The following is an 18,977-nucleotide window of genomic DNA, read 5'->3' as shown; positions in this document are numbered from 1 at the left end:
AGTATATGCCCCCTTCCTTAATTTGATGTTTTTTGCATATTTATCATTCAAAAATATTTTACATCATCAGACAAATTTTAATATCACACAATGTACCAAGCGTTTTGTAGCGTCATCAATTTTGTTACCTTCTTTTGAATTTTTTTAATAATAAAATCGTGGTGTTGTTTCTGAGACGGCTTTTTCCTATTGGTTGACCTCATATACTGTAAGATACTGGTCTGCAGTTAGTTTCTGCCACGGCATTACGAAAGAGCAGATATGCTATTGGCTGAACTACCTCCCACAATGCCTTTCTCTTCCAAACCTCGAGTTTTTTGTAAACACTTTGCGATATAATACTGTATTTTTTTGTACTGTGAATTAGATATGGGTCTCAAGCATTGCAGTGGTGCTAAAGGGAGAAGCAACAGCCCAGAGGAATTCAAAATGCAGTTTTAAAATTTTGCTTCTATTTAATAAGGCACAAAAAAAAACAAAGCCCATCTTACCCTATGTGAAAAAGTAATTAAGTAAGTAAGTAAAAAAGTAAGTAAGTAAAAGAAAATAAATGATTGATACGTATTACTCCGGAAAAGGTCGCAAAGCCATTTCCAAGGCTGTAGGACTCCAGCGAACCACTGCCAGAGCCATTATCCACAAAAGTACAAAACTGGGAACAGTGGCAAATCTTCCAAGAAGTGGTCGACCAACAAAGATGATTCAAAGAGTGCGACGACGGTTTTTCCGGGAGTTTACAAAAGAACCTCGAAAAATATCCAAGTTAAGAAAGACACTGGCCAAAAAACGGCATCCATGAGAGAGTTCCCAGGCGAAAACCACTGCCGTCGCAGAGGAACACAAAGAGTCGTCTCACATTTGCCAAAAAAGCATCTTGGTTATCCTCAAGAGTTTCGGAAAATGTAACTTTTTGGACGGAGTGCGCCCTTAACAAAAATTTGACGCATTTGACGAAAAGAACATGACGCTAACTGTAAAGCATGGTGGTGGCAGTGTGATGGTCTGGGAATGCTTTGCTGCCTCAGAGCCAGGATAACTTGCTGTGGTTGACGGGATCATGTATTCTGGTGTTTAACAGAAGATCCTGGTGGAGAACTACCAGCCATGATTTCCTGCCTCTCTACGATCATGCAGAAGAACAACGATCTGAAAAAAAACGATCTGATTGGCTCAACAAAAAACAAAAAAACAAAATAGCTCTCTGGAGTTGCCAAAGCAAAGTCCGGATTGACATTGAATTGAAATGCAGTAATGTGGCCTTGATGTCTCCCGCTCTCTCTCACACTCGGTCTCTCTCTCTCTCTCTCTCTCTCTCTCTCGCTCTCTCTGTCACACTCGGTCTCTCTCTCCCTCTGTCTCTCTCTCTGTCACACTCGGTCTCTCTCTTTCTCTTTCGGTCTCTCCGTTACACTCGGACTCTCGCTCTCTCTATCACTCTCTCTCCCTCTGTCTCTCTCTCTGTCACACTCGGTCTCTCTCTCCCTCTGTCTCTCTCTCTCTCTGTCACACTCGGTCTCTCTCTTTCTCTTTCGGTCTCTTGGTCTCTCTGTCTCTCTGTCACACTCGGTCTCGCTCTCTGTCTCTCTCTCTCTGTCTTTCTGTCTCTCTCTCTCTCTGTCACACTCGGTCTCTCTCGGTCTCTCTGTCCCTGTCACACACGGTCTGTCACACTCGGTCTGTCACAATGGGTCTCTCTCTCTCTCGGTCTCTCTCGGTCTCTCTCTCTCTCCGGTCTTTCTGTCTCTCTCTCTCTCTCGGTCTCTCTCTCTCTCTCTCGGTCACACTCGGTCACACTCGGTCTCTCTGTCACACTCAGTCTGTCACAATCGGTCTCTCTCTCGGCCTCTCTCGAGGACTCTCTGTCTCACTCGGTCTCTTGGTCTCTCTGTCTCTCTGTCACACTCGGTCTCGCTCTCTGTCTCTCTCTCTGTCTCTCTCTCTCTGTCTTTCTGTCTCACTCTCTCTCTGTCACACTCGGTCTCTCTCGGTCTCTCTGTCCCTGTCACACACGGTCTGTCACACTCGGTCTGTCACAATGGGTCTCTCTCTCTCTCGGTCTCTCTCGGTCTCTCTCTCTCTCCGGTCTTTCTGTCTCTCTCTCTCTCTCGGTCTCTCTCTCTCTCTCTCGGTCACACTCGGTCACACTCGGTCTCTCTGTCACACTCAGTCTGTCACAATCGGTCTCTCTCTCGGCCTCTCTCGAGGACTCTCTGTCTCACTCGGTCTCTTGGTCTCTCTGTCTCTCTGTCACACTCGGTCTCGCTCTCTGTCTCTCTCTCTGTCTCTCTCTCTCTGTCTTTCTGTCTCACTCTCTCTCTGTCACACTCGGTCTCTCTCGGTCTCTCTGTCCCTGTCACACACGGTCTGTCACACTCGGTCTGTCACAATGGGTCTCTCTCTCTCTCGGTCTCTCTCTCGGTCTCTCTCTCTCTCTCTCGGTCACACTCGGTCTCTCTCGGTCTCTCTGTCACACTCAGTCTGTCACAATCGGTCTCTCTCTCTCTCTCTCTCTCTCTCTCAGTCTCTGTCACACTCTGTCTCTCTTTCGGTCTCTCTCGGTCTCTCTCTCACATCTCTCTCTCATATCTCTCTCTCTCAGCAGAAAATTGAGGAATTTGGATACCACATTTCAAAAACAAATTCAACCACTATCATTTAAAGGGTATTTGTTTTTAAATGTTAAGCCATTTTGATGTTTTTATTCCCCAAAAAATCTGTAGACCACAAAATCCATTTTATCTTTTTTGACATACTGAATTTTGCAAAGAAGAGTGGGCCAAAATCCTACAGAGCGTTGTTACGAATGATTGTGAATGTATGATTTCTGTTATCGCTATCAAATGTGGCCCAGGTGGGGAATTCCTTGTGTTTTTCCTTGCCGTGTCTTTGATGGCGCCTTGGAAGTCACTTCCTGCTCTTTCGTTCCCGCCTCCGTCACCTGGAAAACGTTTTTTTTTTCTTCTTTTTGTTTTTGTTTTTGTTGTGGCCCGTTTCAATGATTCAACATCTCCTCCGTCTTTGTGTTTTTCTCCTAGATTTCGTCGTCTTTGTTTGCCGGCGGGCACGTTAATAATGAATCGAATTCACTCACCGGCGTGCGTGTTTGTTTAAAAAAAAAAAAAAAGGGAAAAAAACGGGTGCGTTTGAAGTGTTCCCGTGCAGCCTCTCGCCCGTCTTTCCGTCCGTCGCCGAGTATCGATCAGAGCGCTCGTTTGTCTGATTGTTTGTGAAGGCGGCAGAGCAAGCGTGTGATGAGTTTGTCGGAGGAAAACGGCGACGTTTTTTTTTTTGGGTGGCAGCTTAGGTGGCCCCCTTTTTTTAAAACCCTGTACTTTTTTAAGTCTAGACCAGGGGTGTCAACTCATTTTAACTCGGGGGCCACACGATAGAACAAACATTCTCTCGGGAGAAAAAACAGAGAGAGTGAGAGGGAGAGAAAAAGAGAGATAGGGGGAGAGAGAACTTGAGAAAAGAAAGATAAAAAGAGAAATAGTGAAAGAGGGGGAAAGAGAGAAAGAAAGAAATCCAAAAAGAAATTGAAAAAGAGAAAGAGAGGAGAAAAAGAGTGTGGGAAAGGAAAGATAGAAAGGGAGAAAGGGAGAAAGTGAGAGAGAGAGAGAGAGAGAGAGAGAGAACTTGAGGAACAAAAGAGATAAGAAATAGTGAGAGAGGGGGAAAGAGAGAAAGAAATCCAAAGAGAGACTGAAAGAGAGAAAGAGATAAGAGAGGAGGAAAAGAGAAGTGGAAAGCAAGAGAGAGAAAGAGAGAGAGAGAGAACTTGAAGAACAAAAGAAATAAGAAATAGTGAGAGAGGGGGAAAGAGAGAAAGAAACCCAAAGAGAAATTGAAAGAGAGAAAGAGAAAAGGAGGTAAAATAAAGAGAGAGAGAAAGAGAGAGAGAGAGAGAGAACTTGAGGAATGAAAGAGATAAGAACTAGTGAAAGAGGGGGAAAGACAGAAAGGAATCTAAAGAGAAACTGAAAGAGAAAAAGAGAGAAGGAGATAAAAGAAAGAGAGAGAGCGAAAGAGAGAGAGAACTTGAGGAACGAAAGAGATAAGAGATAGTGAGAGAGGGGGAAAGAGAGAAAGAAATCCAAAGAGAGACTGAAAGATAGAGAGAAGGAGATAAAAGAGGAGAAAAAGAGAGAAGCGGAAAGCAAGAGAGAGAAAGAAAGAGAGCAAAAGAAGGTAAAAGGACACAGAGAGAGAAAGAGACAAAGATGAACAAAGAAAGAGAAAAAGAGAGACAGAGAAAAAGAGTGTGGGACAAGGAAAGAGAGAAATGGGGAAAGAGTGAGAGAGAGAGAGAGAGAGAGAGAGAACTTGAGAAACAAAAGAGATAAAAGGAGAAATAGTGAGAGAGGGGGAACGAGAGAGACAGAGAAAGATATCCAAAGAGAAATTGAAAAAGAGAAAGAGAGAAGGAGAAAAAGAGAGTGTGGGACAAGGAAAAATGGAAAGGGAGAAAGTGAGAGAGAGAGAGAGAGAGAGAGAGAGAGAGAGAGAGAGAGAGAGAGAGAGAGAGAGAGAGAGAACTTGAGAAACAAAAGAGATAAAAAGAAATAGTGAGAGAGGGGGCGAGAAAGAAAGAAATCCAAAGAGAAATTGAAAGAAAGAAAGAGAAGGAGATAAAAGAGGAGAAAAAGAGAGTGTGGGACAAGGAAAAAGAGAAAGGGAGAAAGAGTGAGCGAGAGAAAAAAAAGAGAGAGAGAACTTGAGAAACAAAAGAGATAAAAAAAAAAATTGTGAGAGAGGGGGCGAGAGAGAAAGAAATCCAAAGAGAAATTAAAAGAAAGAAAGAGAGAAGGAGATAAAAGAGGAGAAAAAGAGAGAACTTGTTTAGAAATCAACATTACTCATGCTCTTGTGATCCATTACCCGCAAACCCATATAGCTTTGAGCAAGGACTGTCAGAAGGCACTTTTGTCAGGAGGCGTTTTGTTCTGAATCTCCTAAAATGAAATACACGATTTTGTTTGAAATCCATTATCCCCGATTGTGTACCGCAGGGGCCATACGTGCGCATTTTTGAACTGCACTCGTAAAAAAAAAAAAAAAATTGACCTGATATTTGAAGGTAGATTTGTCACTTTCTTACCTCGCCACTGACACCTCTGGCCAAAAAGGGAACTGCAGTCAATGGTTATATTCACACAGAATAGAACACAAAATATATATTGTTATTGATTATAATAATACGGTATTTTCACCTAAAAGTCAAGTCATTTTTATTTGTGTAACCCACAAAAAAAAACCTGCCTGGCTCGACAAAAATGTGCTCAGGGGATAATGGATCACAGAACACTTTTCAACCTGCGACACCGCAAAGTACCCAGCACGAAGTAGCGAGGGATTACAGTATACGGGGTTATTCGTTGGTCTCAAGGCATCTAAACGATTCAGATTGCCTAATAATCCATTATTCCCTTTCCAATGGGATTATTGCCAGCATAATAACGCAGTCGCCGCCAACAAGTGTGACTTAAGCTCGTCCTGTAATGAGCTAATAACTGTCGTCTTTTTTTACGCCGGGACTGACTTTACACAAATCCTCCTTTCATTTCACGTCTGCTACACACACGCTCTCGCTAGCTAGCGCTCCTACGCACTCGCGCTATGATATTCCAAATCCGCTTTTTTTTTTTTCCACAAAGAGCTCAGCGGGCGGAGAGGGAAGAATAGATAGGGGACAATAGAGCCATTCTACAGTTGCTTTATGTAACACAAACCCACACACGTTTTCCGAAGAGTACTGTCAACCCCTGGGGTGATAGTATCCCGAATTTAGGATGTTTTCGCATTATACGTGGAATTAGAGGTTTTTTTGACTCCTCGTTACAGCATTTCCCCCACTATTTGATATCAAGAACCGATTTTTTCGTCCCAAATCAAACTGCAGTGTCATATGTTTCCGAGATGCCTTTTTGCTATTGGTTGACCTCGATTAGTTCGTGCCACGGCATTATGAAAGAGCAGATATGCTATTGGCCAAACTACCTCCCACAATGCCTTTCTCTTCCAAATCTCGAGAGCTCCATAAACACTTTGCCATTTAGCGCGATACAATACTATATTTTTTGTACAGTGAATTGGATATGGGTCTCAAGGATTGCAGTGATGCTAAAGGGAGAAGCAAGAATATGATGAGGATGGAAACAAACTCAGCATAATGAATAAATACAAATACATGCTTTGTTGCCCTCGCTAAAGAATAAGGTAATAACCATCCATCCAATTTCTGCACCGCTTATCCTCAGTAGGGTCGCGGGGGTGCTGGAGCCCCAGCCATCTTCAGGCAGTGGGCAGGGGACACCCTGAACTGGTTGCTACACAGAGACAGACAACTTACTCGCTTATTCACACCTAGGGACAATTTGGACCAATTTAACCTGACATGCATGTTTTTGGAATGTTGGAGGAAACCGGAGTGACCTGGGGAACCCCACACAAGCAAGGGGAGAACATGCAAACCCCACACAGGAAGGTTTAATCTCATGACCTCAGAACCTAGCACGCGCCAAAGGTAATAACTAATTAGTACAATTATTAAGAATAAAGAGGTGATCAAAACAATGAAGCTTAAGGAAATGGAAATCATTGCAAGTTTTAAAACCCATTTTTCTCTGCATTCACCCGATACTCCCTCGTACCAGTTCAAGTCACATCCCACCAAAGGTAAAAAATATTTAAATATTCCTGTATTTAATCATAATTATGTAAATAAAAAAAATCGGTAGTACTTACCATACACAATTATTCTGTTATTTTAATATTTTCGTATCAAGGACAAAAATATTAAGTAGGTGTGAAAAATTATAAACTATTAAGCTAATTTTATAAACAATTCATGCTTTGGATACATTTTAAAATAGAATAATAAATACAACTAAAAGTGGAACAAAGTAACTAAAAGCCAAATATTTGAATTCTTAATCGTTTGTATACCTTTTGGATTAAAACTTAAATCCTCTGAATATTAGCATCTCAACATTATCTCTTCACCCTTGTCCTTCATAATATAATCCCAACCAAATATGCAAAATCGAGCGATCAAAATCACCATTTTAAAAAATATGGATGTCATTCCGATCTTCGCCACAACTCCAATGCTAAGCTAACGTCGTATATGAAAATAGTCACTCAAAAACTAAGAAAGAAGTACCGTATTTTCCGCACTATAAGGCGCATCGGGTTATAGGGCGCGCCCCCCAAAAATAGTTTTTGGTCCTATATTTTCCATACATAAGGCGCACCGGAGTATAAGGCGCTACAATGGGAACGTGGACAAAACAGTAGAATAGTTCAGTCCAATTTATTAGCCCCTTAACATTCCCAAAGCTTGCAAAGAAGCAAATACGCGTCTCAGACATGTACGGAAACAGTGTCCGTACGATGTCACTCAAATGCATCGTTCCAAATATCACTCGGAAGGTTAAAGTCTTGTGATTCAAGAAATGCCAACCATTCCTTAGTTTCTATTTTCTTTTTCGCTCGCAATTTTACTGTGCATATGACAATAAACACTTGGAATTGAGTTTAATTCACTCAACTCATCACAGCAACATCAAGATCGTTCTAAAACAAGATACCGGGAAAATATAAAGCCGCATAGCTCACCCAAGTTCTCTTGCAGCCATCACGTTCAATAATGATACGTAACCATGGTCTTCTTACAACCGTGAGTGTAGTAAATCCAGGAGAGTCAAATATTTACAAATACAGAATCGTAAAAAATGTTTTCTCTATGCCGTAGCGCAACCAAACGTGTGATTCGCATTCATCTTTTCCGGCCAATCGCAGGCTTTGTTTCGCCCCTTTAGCCTATGCGAGCCTGTAAATGATGAAAAGGATCCGCCCCCTTTACCTTCGAATAACTTTAGCCAATAGTGATCGATTCAAATGATGATTGACACATTGGTTAGGAAATGAAACGCCGGTGTATATATATCCCAACATACACCGCGGACGACTTCGCCTTCGGGGGAAAATCGAGTCGGCGGCTGCTTGCTTTAGTTGCAAGACTTAATATTGATCCATATATAAGGCGCACTGTATTATAAGGCGCAGGCTCAGCTTTTGAAAAAAATAAAGGCTTTTAGGTGCGCCTTATAGTGCGGAAAATACGATAGGTTTCGGTGGGAATACCAGATTACATCATCAATAGTCCGTGCATTACATAAATTAGCATTAGCAATAGCGTCAAAATCGGCGTTGCTGAAACAGTGTGAGGTAAGTTACCATGGCGACGAGGTATGCTGCTGTCCTCCGGCCAGGTGAAGGGTCTTGGGCCGGGCGGCCGAGCAGCTGCCCGCATTGGCCGGACGCTCCCAGTAGGGGTCACTGTGGAACACACACCCAAAAAAAGAGACATATATAATTTAAGCGTTAAAAGAAGACGAAAACTATGCTATCATGTGTACATGTGACAAGTTTATTGAAAGGGAGCCATTATTTGCAGCCGTAAACGCTATTTCAATTGTTAAATAATCACAGACTATTAAAACCATTAGTCCAACAATTATCTTTTCTTAAAGCATGAAGTCATTTCATTGTGTGGGAAATGATAATAAATACAAGAAAAATGGGTCAAGTCTAGTCATATTTATTTGTATAGCCCTTAATCGCAACAAGTCTCAAAGAACTGTAAAAGAAAAACCTTTTGGGCATTTTTCACATCTAGGGTAACTTGCTTAACTGCCTGTAAAATATGGTGTTGATATTCAATGTCTTTCTGATCTAGAAGAGTCAAATGTCTTTCTGGAGGAAAATGCTAACTCAGCAAAACCAAATGTGCGGGGTCAGCTTTTTGGGGGGGCATTTTGAACATCTGAGGTAACCTAACTAACTGCCTGCAAAATATGGTGTTGATATTCAATGTCACTCTGGCCTAGAAGAGTAGAATGTCTTTCCGGGGAAAATTCTGAGGCCACAAAACCAAATGTGCCGAGTCAGCTTTTTGGGGGGCATTTCTTTACGTCTGAGGTAACCCACCTAAATGCCTGTAAAACATGGGATTAATATCCAATGTAATTCTGGTCTAGAAGAGTAGAATGTCTTTCTGGAAAAAATACTGAGTTAATAAAACCAAATGTGCAGAGTCAGCTTTTTGGGGGGCATTTTGTACATCTGAGGTAACCTCAATAACTGCCTGTAAAATATGGGGTGGATATTCAATGTAATTCTGGTCTAGAAGAGTAGAATGTCTTTTTTGGGAAAATTCTGAGTCAACAAAACCAAATGTGCCGAGTCAGCTTTTTGGGGGGCATTTTTTTACGTCTGAGGTAACCCACCTAAATGCCTGTAAAACATGGGATTAATATCCAATGTAATTCTGGTCTAGAAGAGTAGAATGTCTTTCTGGAAAAAATACTGAGTTAATAAAACCAAATATGCAGAGTCAGCTTTTTGGGGGGCATTTTGTACAACTGAGGTAACCTAAATAACTGCCTGTAAAATATGGGGTGGATTTTCAATGTCATTCTGGTCTAGACGAGTAGAATGTCTTTCTGGGAAAAATACTGAGTTAAAAAAACCAAATATGTTGAGTCAGCTTTTTCAAGTTGTTTTTTTCTTGTACATCTGAGGTAACCCAACTAACTGCCTGTAAAATATGGTGTTGATATTCAATGTTGCTCTGGCCTAGAAGAGTAGAATGTCTTTCTAGGGAAAATGCTGAGTCAACAAAACCAAATATGTTGAGTCAGCCATTTCAGGTCATTTTTTTACGTCTGAGGTAGCCTACCTGACTGCATGTAAAATATGGTGTTGATGTTTAGTGTAATTCTGGTCTAGAAGAGTAGAATGTCTTTCTGGGAAAAATACTGAGTTAATAAAACAAAATGTGCGGGGTCAGCTTTTTGGGGGGGCATTTTGAACATCTGAGGTAACCTAACTAACTGCCTGCAAAATATGGTGTTGATATTCAATGTCACTCTCGCCTAGAAGAGTAGAATGTCTTTCCGGGGGAAATTCTGAGGCCACAAATACAAATGTGTTGAGTCAGCTTTTTCCGGGTTGCTTTTTTACGTCTGAGGTACCCAACATGACTGTCTGTAAAATATGGAGTTAATGTTCAATGTAATTCTGGTCTAGAAGAGTAGAATGTCTTTCTGGGGAAAATGCTGAGCCAACACGTAAACCTTACTTTGCGAGTGTGTTGCTAGCGTGTTTTTGAATAAGGGAGCGTCGGACGACGTGTGATAAAGTCTCTTCCCCATACTGGGGAAGACAACTTTAATTACGTCAGTTATAAGTAGGAAGATGAGGACGGTTTACCGTGATTTCTACAAGTACCGTATATTTTTTTTAACACACACGTTTAGTGTATTGCGAGCGTGTTGCTAGTAGCGTTTTGCTACCCTTCACAGGCACGGTTTGGGATGAAAGTTATAATATTATTATTAAAGCTTTGAAAACTCTCTCGGTGTACCGTCTTTCTTTGGAAATATGTGTAACCATGTATAATATGTATTTGCAACTGTATATGTTTGTAATGTATTTATTTTAGAGACTTATTCTGATATGTTTTCCACGGGAGAATCAAAAAGAAGGGGTGAAAACAACCGGGGCTGGCGGGAAGTGGAGTAAAGGTGAGACGTGTTTGTGGACGCAGCGGACAATAGTGGATATATATTTTTCCCACCCTTACCTTTGGAAATATACTTTTTTTTCCCTTGGATTATTTTTAACGGGACCCGGACTCTGCAGGTCTGCATCAAATCTTAAGTACCGGTATCATTATCCGTTCACTTTGCCGGCTGTGGTTATTGGACTGTCTATTCAGTAACAATCGCGGGACTCAAAGTCAGGTTAATTTTGTGATTGTGATACATGTTTTGATGTGGGCGCATGCGGCTTATGTACAGGTGCGGCTTGTCTAAGTACAAAAGCGGTTATCCTCTTAAAATGCGGTGGGTGCGGCTTATAATCAGGTGCGCTCTATCGTCCGGAATTTACGGTAATCAAGTTAAAGTAACCCTATCCAACCCTGGTGATGACGCTAGAATGAATTTGGGTGAGATTGGTAAACGCAGTGGGCGGGTTTTGGGGGAAGATGGACGGTAGGTGTTGGTGGTAGTGGGGCGAGAAGGGTTTAGTGTTTTCTGAAGTGTTTAAAGCGCCGGCAACGCCTTTGATGTTAGCAGCATCCCGCCCGGCACCTCGAGAGCAGCGTGAGAGAAAGCGTGTCGTCTGCCAGATCGAGTCAATCAAACGCTCCTCATGTCTGCCGCAAAGGTTAGCGAGGGAGAAGAAGATAGAAAGGGGAAAAAAAATGGAAAAAAAATAGAAGTCCCCTTTTTCCTTATGAGTAGCTCGCTAAAATTTTCTAGGATTACTTATACACAGGGTTGGGTAGGGTTCATTTTGTTTCTGTGGCATTTGATGTTCGTTTTGCCGGAGATCAAAGAGATCAAAGCCAGGAGAGAAAGCTTACCACGTGTTGTGAGTCATCATTTGATTCATATTTCGTTTCTTTTGTCTTTTATTAGCATATTTGGTATTGGAGTCATCCAAAAGTCATTGAAAGTAATCCAGTTAAAGTAACCCTACCCAACCCTGGTCCTGTGCTAAAAATAAATAAATAAATCATCAATAAGCACGGAAAGACAATGGACCTTTGGTGTATTGTTACTTGAGCTGGTTGAGTGGAGTAGCAGGTGGATGCAGGGCAGGGGAAGAGATGGCGGATCCTGCAGTTGTCTTTTATCAGCATATTTGGTATTGGAGTCATCCAAAAGTCATTGAAAGTAATCCAGTTAAAGTAACCCTACCCAACCCTGCTTATACAGCATGTCTATTTTGTTCTGGCTAAGAAAATGGAGAGAAGAAAGAGAGGAAGAAAAAGAGAAGGAAAAGGAGGATATGGAATAAGTTGAGGTTAATACAAATGAGGAAAAGAAACACTGAAAAAGGAGAAGAGGAAAATGAGAAGAAAACTAAAATATAAAAAAGAAGAAGTATGTGTAGAAGTAGATGAAAGTGAAAAGGGAAAGGGACATGGACAGTAACTATTAAGAGAAGGAAGTAAAGAAAAAGAAGAAAGAAAAGGGAGGGAGAAAATGAAAAGAGGAAAAAAGGAGAAGGAAAGGGAGAAAAAAAAGTACAAGAAAAAGAAAAGGACAAGAAGAAGAGATAAAAGTGAAAGAACAAGGAGTAGAAAGGAGTAGAGGAGAGTAAGAAATAGACAAAGAAGTATAAGAAGTAGAAGAGGTAAAAGTAGAACAAGAGTATAAGACAAAAGAATAAAAGCCATAGAAGTGTAAGCAGAAGTAGATGGAAGAATCAAAATTACTAAAAGAAATGTAAATGGTCTGCGTTTGTATGGTCAATGAAGACCTCCCAAGCTTTACAATGTGCTTCACACTTACCCATTCACACACACACACTCACACACCAACAGGGAGTCAGCCATGCAAGGCACCTACCGGCTTATTGGGGGTATTAGGGATTCAGTGTCTTGCCCAAGGACACTTTGACATATGACAAGGAGGAGCCGGGAATCGAACCTGTGACCTCTTGATCCCAAGACGATCCCAGTGTGTCCCATCGCACATCAGCTGTTATGGTTTCGGAGGATGAACCATTGTGCCCAGTTCAAACCCGGGTTGGGGCCTTCTGGTGATGGGAGGTATGTCAGACCGTAACACCGATCTCAATGACTGAGCGAAAGGTTGCCAACACTGTGCCGCTCTTTGATACTTTGTGTTGAGGGTAGAGGTAAAATTTTAATTACTTCCTTACTCGGCTAATGATATGAAAAATAATGATTATTTTCTGCTGCTCTTAGTAGACGCCAGACCGTACCCCTCCCTGAAATAGAAACGTCGTCTGCAAGCCAAAACACCATTGGGGGACAACACAAAGACTTCCTGTTGAAGGATTTTATACATTTGACTATAAAGGATTTTATACGATTGACTCATAATGCAATGAAGATTTTCACAGAGTAGGCTTTAGTTCAATGACAGGTCAGGCTGTTCCAAATGCAAACTATTTTGTCTAGTTCTGTTGATAACAGGACTCTGAAGGAGGACGGCAGGCGTTGTTTTGAGAAACGCTCAGCGTTGTTTTGAGTATTCCGGACATCGCGACGCTCTTCGACGAAATGGTGAAGGGGGGCTTCCTTGGCACGCCCATGGGAGGAGTCGGCAAGCGGGGAGAAGATAGCCAATAGGAGAGAGCTAAAGGACTTCAGAAGAGAGCTTCCCAGAGACTCCAATGACACTTTTGCCTGTTTTCGATGGAGTACACTTAGTTAAATTGTTAATGAAATTAAATCGGCTTTTCTGTTCATCTTTTCCCTCAAGAAACGAGCGCGCGAACAAAATTCGAACAACTTGGTAAACGGTACATTTTGATATCCATTCCCAACACTGTCAACATGCAAATGAGTTTCAAAATAAAACTCGGAGGTCAATCTGATGAAACGACATATTGACTCTTCCTAATAAATAAAACGGCTAAGCCCCGCCCACCTATGTCACGGTGACCTCCGCAAAGGCAAACGCCAACACCAAAAGACAATCACACTTTTTGTAATCAAGCGGCGTCCAATTAGCGGCTAACCGTATAAAAGCTTTTGTGCCATGATGACAACAAACCCAGATGACCGTCACAGCGCAGACCAATAATTCACTTGACTTGACTCTGCCCGTGCTTGTGTTTGTGCGCCGCGGTGCAAAGAGTGAGAGCGGGAGTGTGTGTGTGTGTGTGTTGATGTATATCAGGCCTATTTAGCTGCACACATTGAGGCGGAGTGCCCTGAGTCTCCATTACAAGGACAATATTTCCTGTCATATCTGATTTGTGCAGGGGGGTGAGAGGAGCGGTGGGGGTGGGAAGACAGGAGGGGGGGGGGGGGGAGCAGAGTGAGTGGGGGAGGGCCGAGCCGGCGTGCCACAAGAGGAAGGAGGGGGAAAGGATGAACCAGAGGATTTTGGAATCTCCTTCACTTACGCTTTCCAGGGGGAATGAAAAGAGTAGTGGAATTCGGAAAGGAGGACGGTACAAGGGAAGGTACAAAAGAAGGGAGAGTGTAAGGTATGCAGGAAGTAAGGAAGGGAGGGAGTTGGGTATAAAGGAATGATGGAAGGAAGGGGAGTTGGGTATGTAGGAAGGATGGAAGGGAGGGAGTTGGGTATGAAGGAAGGATGAAAGAAAGGGGGTTTGGTATAAAAGAAGGATGAAGGAAGAGAGTAAGGTATGAAGGAAGGATGGAAGGGGGTCAGGTATAAAGGAATGATGGAAGGAAGGGGAGTTGGGTATGTAGGAAGGATGGAAGGGAGGGAGTTGGGTATGAAGGAAGGATGAAAGAAAGGGAGTGGGTATGAAGGAAGGATGTAAGAAAGGGGGTTTGGTATAAAAGAAGGATGAAGGAAGAGAGTAAGGTATGAAGGAAGGATGGAAGGGGGTCGGGTATAAAGGAAGGATGGAAGGAAGGAGGTTGGGTATGAAGGAAGGATGGAAGGAAGGGGGTCGGGTATGAAGGAAGGATGGAAAGAAGAGAGTCAGGAGTAAAGAAAGGATGGAAAAAAGTAAGGTATGAAGGAAGGATGGAAAGAAGAGAGTAAGGTATGAAGGAAGGATGGGAGGAAGAATGTAAGGTATGAAGGAAGGACGGAAGGAAGAGAGTAAGGTATAAAGGAAGGATGGAAGGAAGTGCATAAGGTATGAAGGAAGGATGGAAGGAAGGGAGTTGAGTATGACGGAAGGATGGAAGAAAGGCAGATGGGTATAAATGAAGGATGGAAGGAAGGGGGTTGGGTATAAAGGAAGGAAGGGTGGAAGGGAGTTGGGTATGAAGGAAGGATGGAAAGAAGAGAGTAAGGTATGGAGAAAGGATTGAAAAAAGAGAGTAAGGTATGAAGGAAGGATGGAAAGAAGAAAGTAAGGTATGAAAAAAGGATGGAAGGAAGAAAGTAAGGTATGAAGGAAGGATGGAAGGAAGGAAGAAAGTAAGGTATGAAGGAAGGATAGAAGGAAGAGCGTACGGTATGAAGGACAGATGGAAGGAAGAGAGTAAAGTATGAAGGAAGGATGGAAGGAAGAGCGTACGGTATGAAGGACGGATGGAAGGAAGAGAGTAAAGTATGAAGGAAGGATGGAAGGAAGAAAGTAAGGTATGAAGGAAGGATGGAAAGAAGAAAGTAAGGTATGAAGAAAGGATGGAAGGAAGAAAGTAAGGTATGAAGGAAGGATGGAAGGAAGAAAGTAAGGTATGAAGGAAGGATAGAAGGAAGAGCGTAAGGTATGAAGGAAGGATGAAAAGAAGAGAGTAAGGTATAAAGGAAAGATGGAAGGAAGAAGGAAGGTATGAAGGACGGATGGAAGGAAGAGAGTAAGGTATGAAGGACAGATGGAAGGAAGAAAGTAAAGTATGGAGAAAGGATGGAAAAAGAGAGTAAGGTATGAAGAAAGGATGGAAAGAAGAGAGTAAGGTATGAAGGAAGTATAGAAGGAAGAGAGTAATGTATGAAGAAAGGATGGAGGGAAGAAAATAAGGTATGAAGGAAGGATGGAAAGGAAGAGAGTAAGGTAAAAAGGAAGGATGGAAGGAAGAGCGTAATGTATGAAGGAAGGATGGAATGAAGAGTGTAAGGTATGAAGGAAGGATGGAAGGAAAAGTGTAAGGTATGAAGGAAGGATGGAAGAAAATGGGTTGGGTATGAAGGAAGGATGGAAGGAAGATAGTAAGGTATAAAGGAAGGATGGAAGGAAAAGTGTAAGGTAACAAGGAGGAATGGGAGAAAGAAAGAGTAAGGTATGAAGGAAGGAAGGAAGGAAGAAAGGGAAGAACAGAATAAGGTATGAAGGGAGGAAGAGAGGAAGATGTGAAGGAAGAGAGTGAGGTATGAAGGAAGGAAGAAACACAAAGAAAAAAAATAAAGGCAGAATGAAGGAAGAAAGAAGGTAAATAAGGAGCAAGGTGCACGGTAAAGTACATTGATTAAGAAAGGTCTGGAAGGAGGACTGGAAGAAGGCAAAAGAGGAAGAAAAAAGGAAAGAAGAATGAAGGTAGGAATAAAAAGATGGTAGAAGTGAAAGCAAAGGCCAAGTACAAAAAGAGGAATGAAGAAGGGTACAAGGGAAATAAGAAACAATGGAAGAAAGGGAGGAGAGAAAGAAGGAAATGAGGAAATAGGGAAATTCAGGAGAAAAGAAGGAAAGGAAGAAAGTTAAATGCGAGGGAAGGAAAAATGAAGGAAGAAAAGAAGAAAAAAAATGAAGAATGAAGGCCAAGATTTTATACTGTGGTCATGTGACAATATGTGACCCCACAACCTTAACTAGTCAGCTCAAGTCTCATGTGGAGTTGAAACCCCCCAAAAACAATATAGGCAGTGTGCATAGTTTCCCATCATGCCTCACTCCCTCATCCTCCTTGGCTTAATGGTCCCCTCGCTTCCTTTCACTCCCATGGAGACACACGCTCAATGAAAAAGGCATCCGGTCGCCGTGGAGACGCAAGATGTGAGCGCATGGGAAAAGCGAATAGCTTGAAAACGCTCTTCTGCTGTCCACTCCTCCAGAAGGCAGGGCAGACAGAAGGAATGAAGGAAAACAATAAAAGGAGGAATTGCCTTGGATGAGAAGTAAGGAGAGAATGAAAGTTGGGTGGAAAAAAAGAAGTAAGCATGGGAAAAAGGAAAAAAACTATGAAGTTAGGAAAAAAGGAGGTCAGAAAAAAAAGAGGGAAAGGAATATATGAAATGCGAAATGAACTTTAAAAGAAAGGAAGGAATGCAGAAGGGGAGGAAAAGGTAGGGCTGACAGAAGGAATAAAGGAAAAAAATTAAAGGAGAAATTACCTTGGATAAGAAGTAAGGAAAAAATGAAAGTAAGGTGGAAAAAAGAACTAGGCATAGAAAGAAAGGAAAAAAAAACGATGAAGTTACGAGAAAAGGAGGTCAGAAAAAAGAGGGAAAGGAATATATGAAATGCGAAATGAACTTTAAAAGAAAGAAACAGTACAGAAAAAAAGGAAGGAAACAAAGTAGGAGTGAGTAAAGAATCGAAGGTAGAGAGGTAAAAGAGAATGTAGGGTAGAAATAAAGGGACTTAATGGGAAGAGAAAAAAGAAGGGCAAGACAGACAGGAATAGTGAAGAAAGGAATGAATGTAAATAAAGGAAGGATATAAGAAGAAGGAAGGAAAAAAACAAAAGGTGTATTGACAGCAGGAGGAAAGGAAGGAAAGAAGGAAGGATAGTTAGAAAAGGCAGGAAGAAAAGGAGAAAGGAATTATTGTGAGAAACAAAGAAGGAAGGAAAGAATGTAAAAGGAGATAAGAAAGAAGGAACAAAGGACAGAAAAACATGAAGAAAGGAAAGAATGTAAAGAAAGGATATAAGAAGAAGGAAGGAAAAAAACAAAAGGTGTATTGACGGCAGGAGGAAAGGAAGGAAAGAAGGAAGGATTGTTAGAAAAGGCAGGAAGAAAAGGAGAAAGGAATTATTGTGAGAAACAAAGAAGGAAGGAAAGAATGTAAAAGGAGATAAGAAAAGAAGGAACAAAGGACAGAAAAAAATGTAAGAAAAAATAGAGGAACAATAAAGGTTGGAAGAAGGGAAAGGAAGGTAGAGGGAGAAAATGAAGGATAAAGGACAGAAAAAAAACGACTCTGTGAAATGAGTAATGAAGGTAGAAAAGGGGAAAGGTAGAAGATGAGTAAAAAGGTGGTAGGGGAAAAGGAGGGAACTGAGGTAGAAAGGTAAGAGAAAGAAAGAACGTAAGAAAAATGAAGATGAGAAAAAACAAATTAGTATTGAAGGTGTGAAGAAAGGAAGGAAGGTAGGGATGAAGGAAGGAGTCAGAAAGAAAGAAGGAATTAAGGAATGATTGTTGGGAAAGGAAAGGTGGAATGGATCGTTATTAGAATTAAAGAAGTACAGAAAGAATGTAGCAGGAGAGAAGTAAGGTAGGACAGACAGATAAAATGAAGAAAAATATGAAGGAGCAATGAAGGCTGGAAGAAGGGAAGGAAAGTGGAAGAAAAGTAAAGAAGGATGGAAGACCCAAAAAATGAATGACAAAATGAAATAAGTAATGAAGGTAGAAGGAAAGGGGGAAAGGTAGAAGATGAGTAAAAAGGTAGTAGGGGGAAAAGGAGGGAAAGGAGGTCGGAGGAAAGAAGAAAAAGAAAGAAGGTAATAAAAAAGGAGAAAAATGAAATTAGTATCGAAGGCGTGAGAAAAGGAAAGAAGGAAGGTCAGAAAGAAAGAATGAATTTAGGAATGATTGTTGGGAAAGAGAAGGTGGAATGAGTCGTTATTAGAATGAAGAAGGAAAGAAAGGTGAGAGAAGGAAGGAAGGAATGACAGATAAAATGAAGAAAAATATAAAGGAGCGATGAAGAAGGCTGGAAGAAGGGAATGAAAGTGGAAAAAGAAAAGGAAAGAAGGATGGAAGGCCCAAAAAATGAACGACAAAATGAAATGAGTAATGAAGGTAGAAGGAAAGGGGGAAAGGTAGATGATGAGTGAAAAGGTAGTAGGGGGAAAAGGTGGGATTGGAAGTCGGAGGAAAGAAGAAAAAGAAAGAAGGTAATAAAAAAAGGAGAAAAATGAAATTAGTATCGAAGGCGTGAGGAAAGGAAGGAAGGAAAGTCAGAAAGAAAGAAGGAATTAAGGAATGATTGTGGGGAAAAGAAAGGTGGAATTGGTCATTATTAGAATGAAAAAAGGATAGAAAGAATGTAGCATGAGAGAAGGAAGGAAGAACAGATAAAATGAAGAAAAATATAAAGGAGCAATGAAGAAGGGAATGAAAGTGGAAAAAGGAAAGGAAAGAAGGATGGAAGGCCAAAAAAATGAACGACAAAATGAAATGAGTAATGAAGGTAGACAGAAAGGAGGAAAGGTAGAAGATGAGAAAAAGGTAGTAGGGCAGAAAGGAGGAAACGGAGGAAAGAAGAGAAAGAAAGAAGGTAAGAAAAGTGAAGACAAGAAAAATGAAATGAAGGCTTGACGAAAAGGAAGG

General features: G+C 41.4%; 1 protein-coding gene across 3 annotated transcripts in view; it reads right to left on the bottom strand.

Annotated features, from left to right (window-relative positions):
* Positions 1 to 18,977, bottom strand: part of npas3 (neuronal PAS domain protein 3) — a 250,733-nt gene that overhangs the window by 174,766 nt on the left and 56,990 nt on the right. For all 3 annotated transcript variants that reach the window (XM_088354313.1, XM_088354314.1, XM_088354315.1), the window contains exon 2: positions 8,239 to 8,340. In XM_088354313.1, coding sequence (XP_088210439.1) covers positions 8,239 to 8,340 — 102 coding nt within the window. The remainder of the gene's footprint in view (positions 1 to 8,238; positions 8,341 to 18,977) is intronic.

The sequence above is a fragment of the Urocampus carinirostris genome, chromosome 15 (assembly GCF_059441175.1).
Source record: "Urocampus carinirostris isolate Australia breed hairy pipefish chromosome 15, RoL_Ucar_1.0, whole genome shotgun sequence".
Taxonomy (NCBI): domain Eukaryota; kingdom Metazoa; phylum Chordata; class Actinopteri; order Syngnathiformes; family Syngnathidae; genus Urocampus; species Urocampus carinirostris.
The sequence above is the reverse complement of the archived record's forward strand: the minus strand, read 5'-3'. Positions and strand labels throughout refer to the sequence as shown.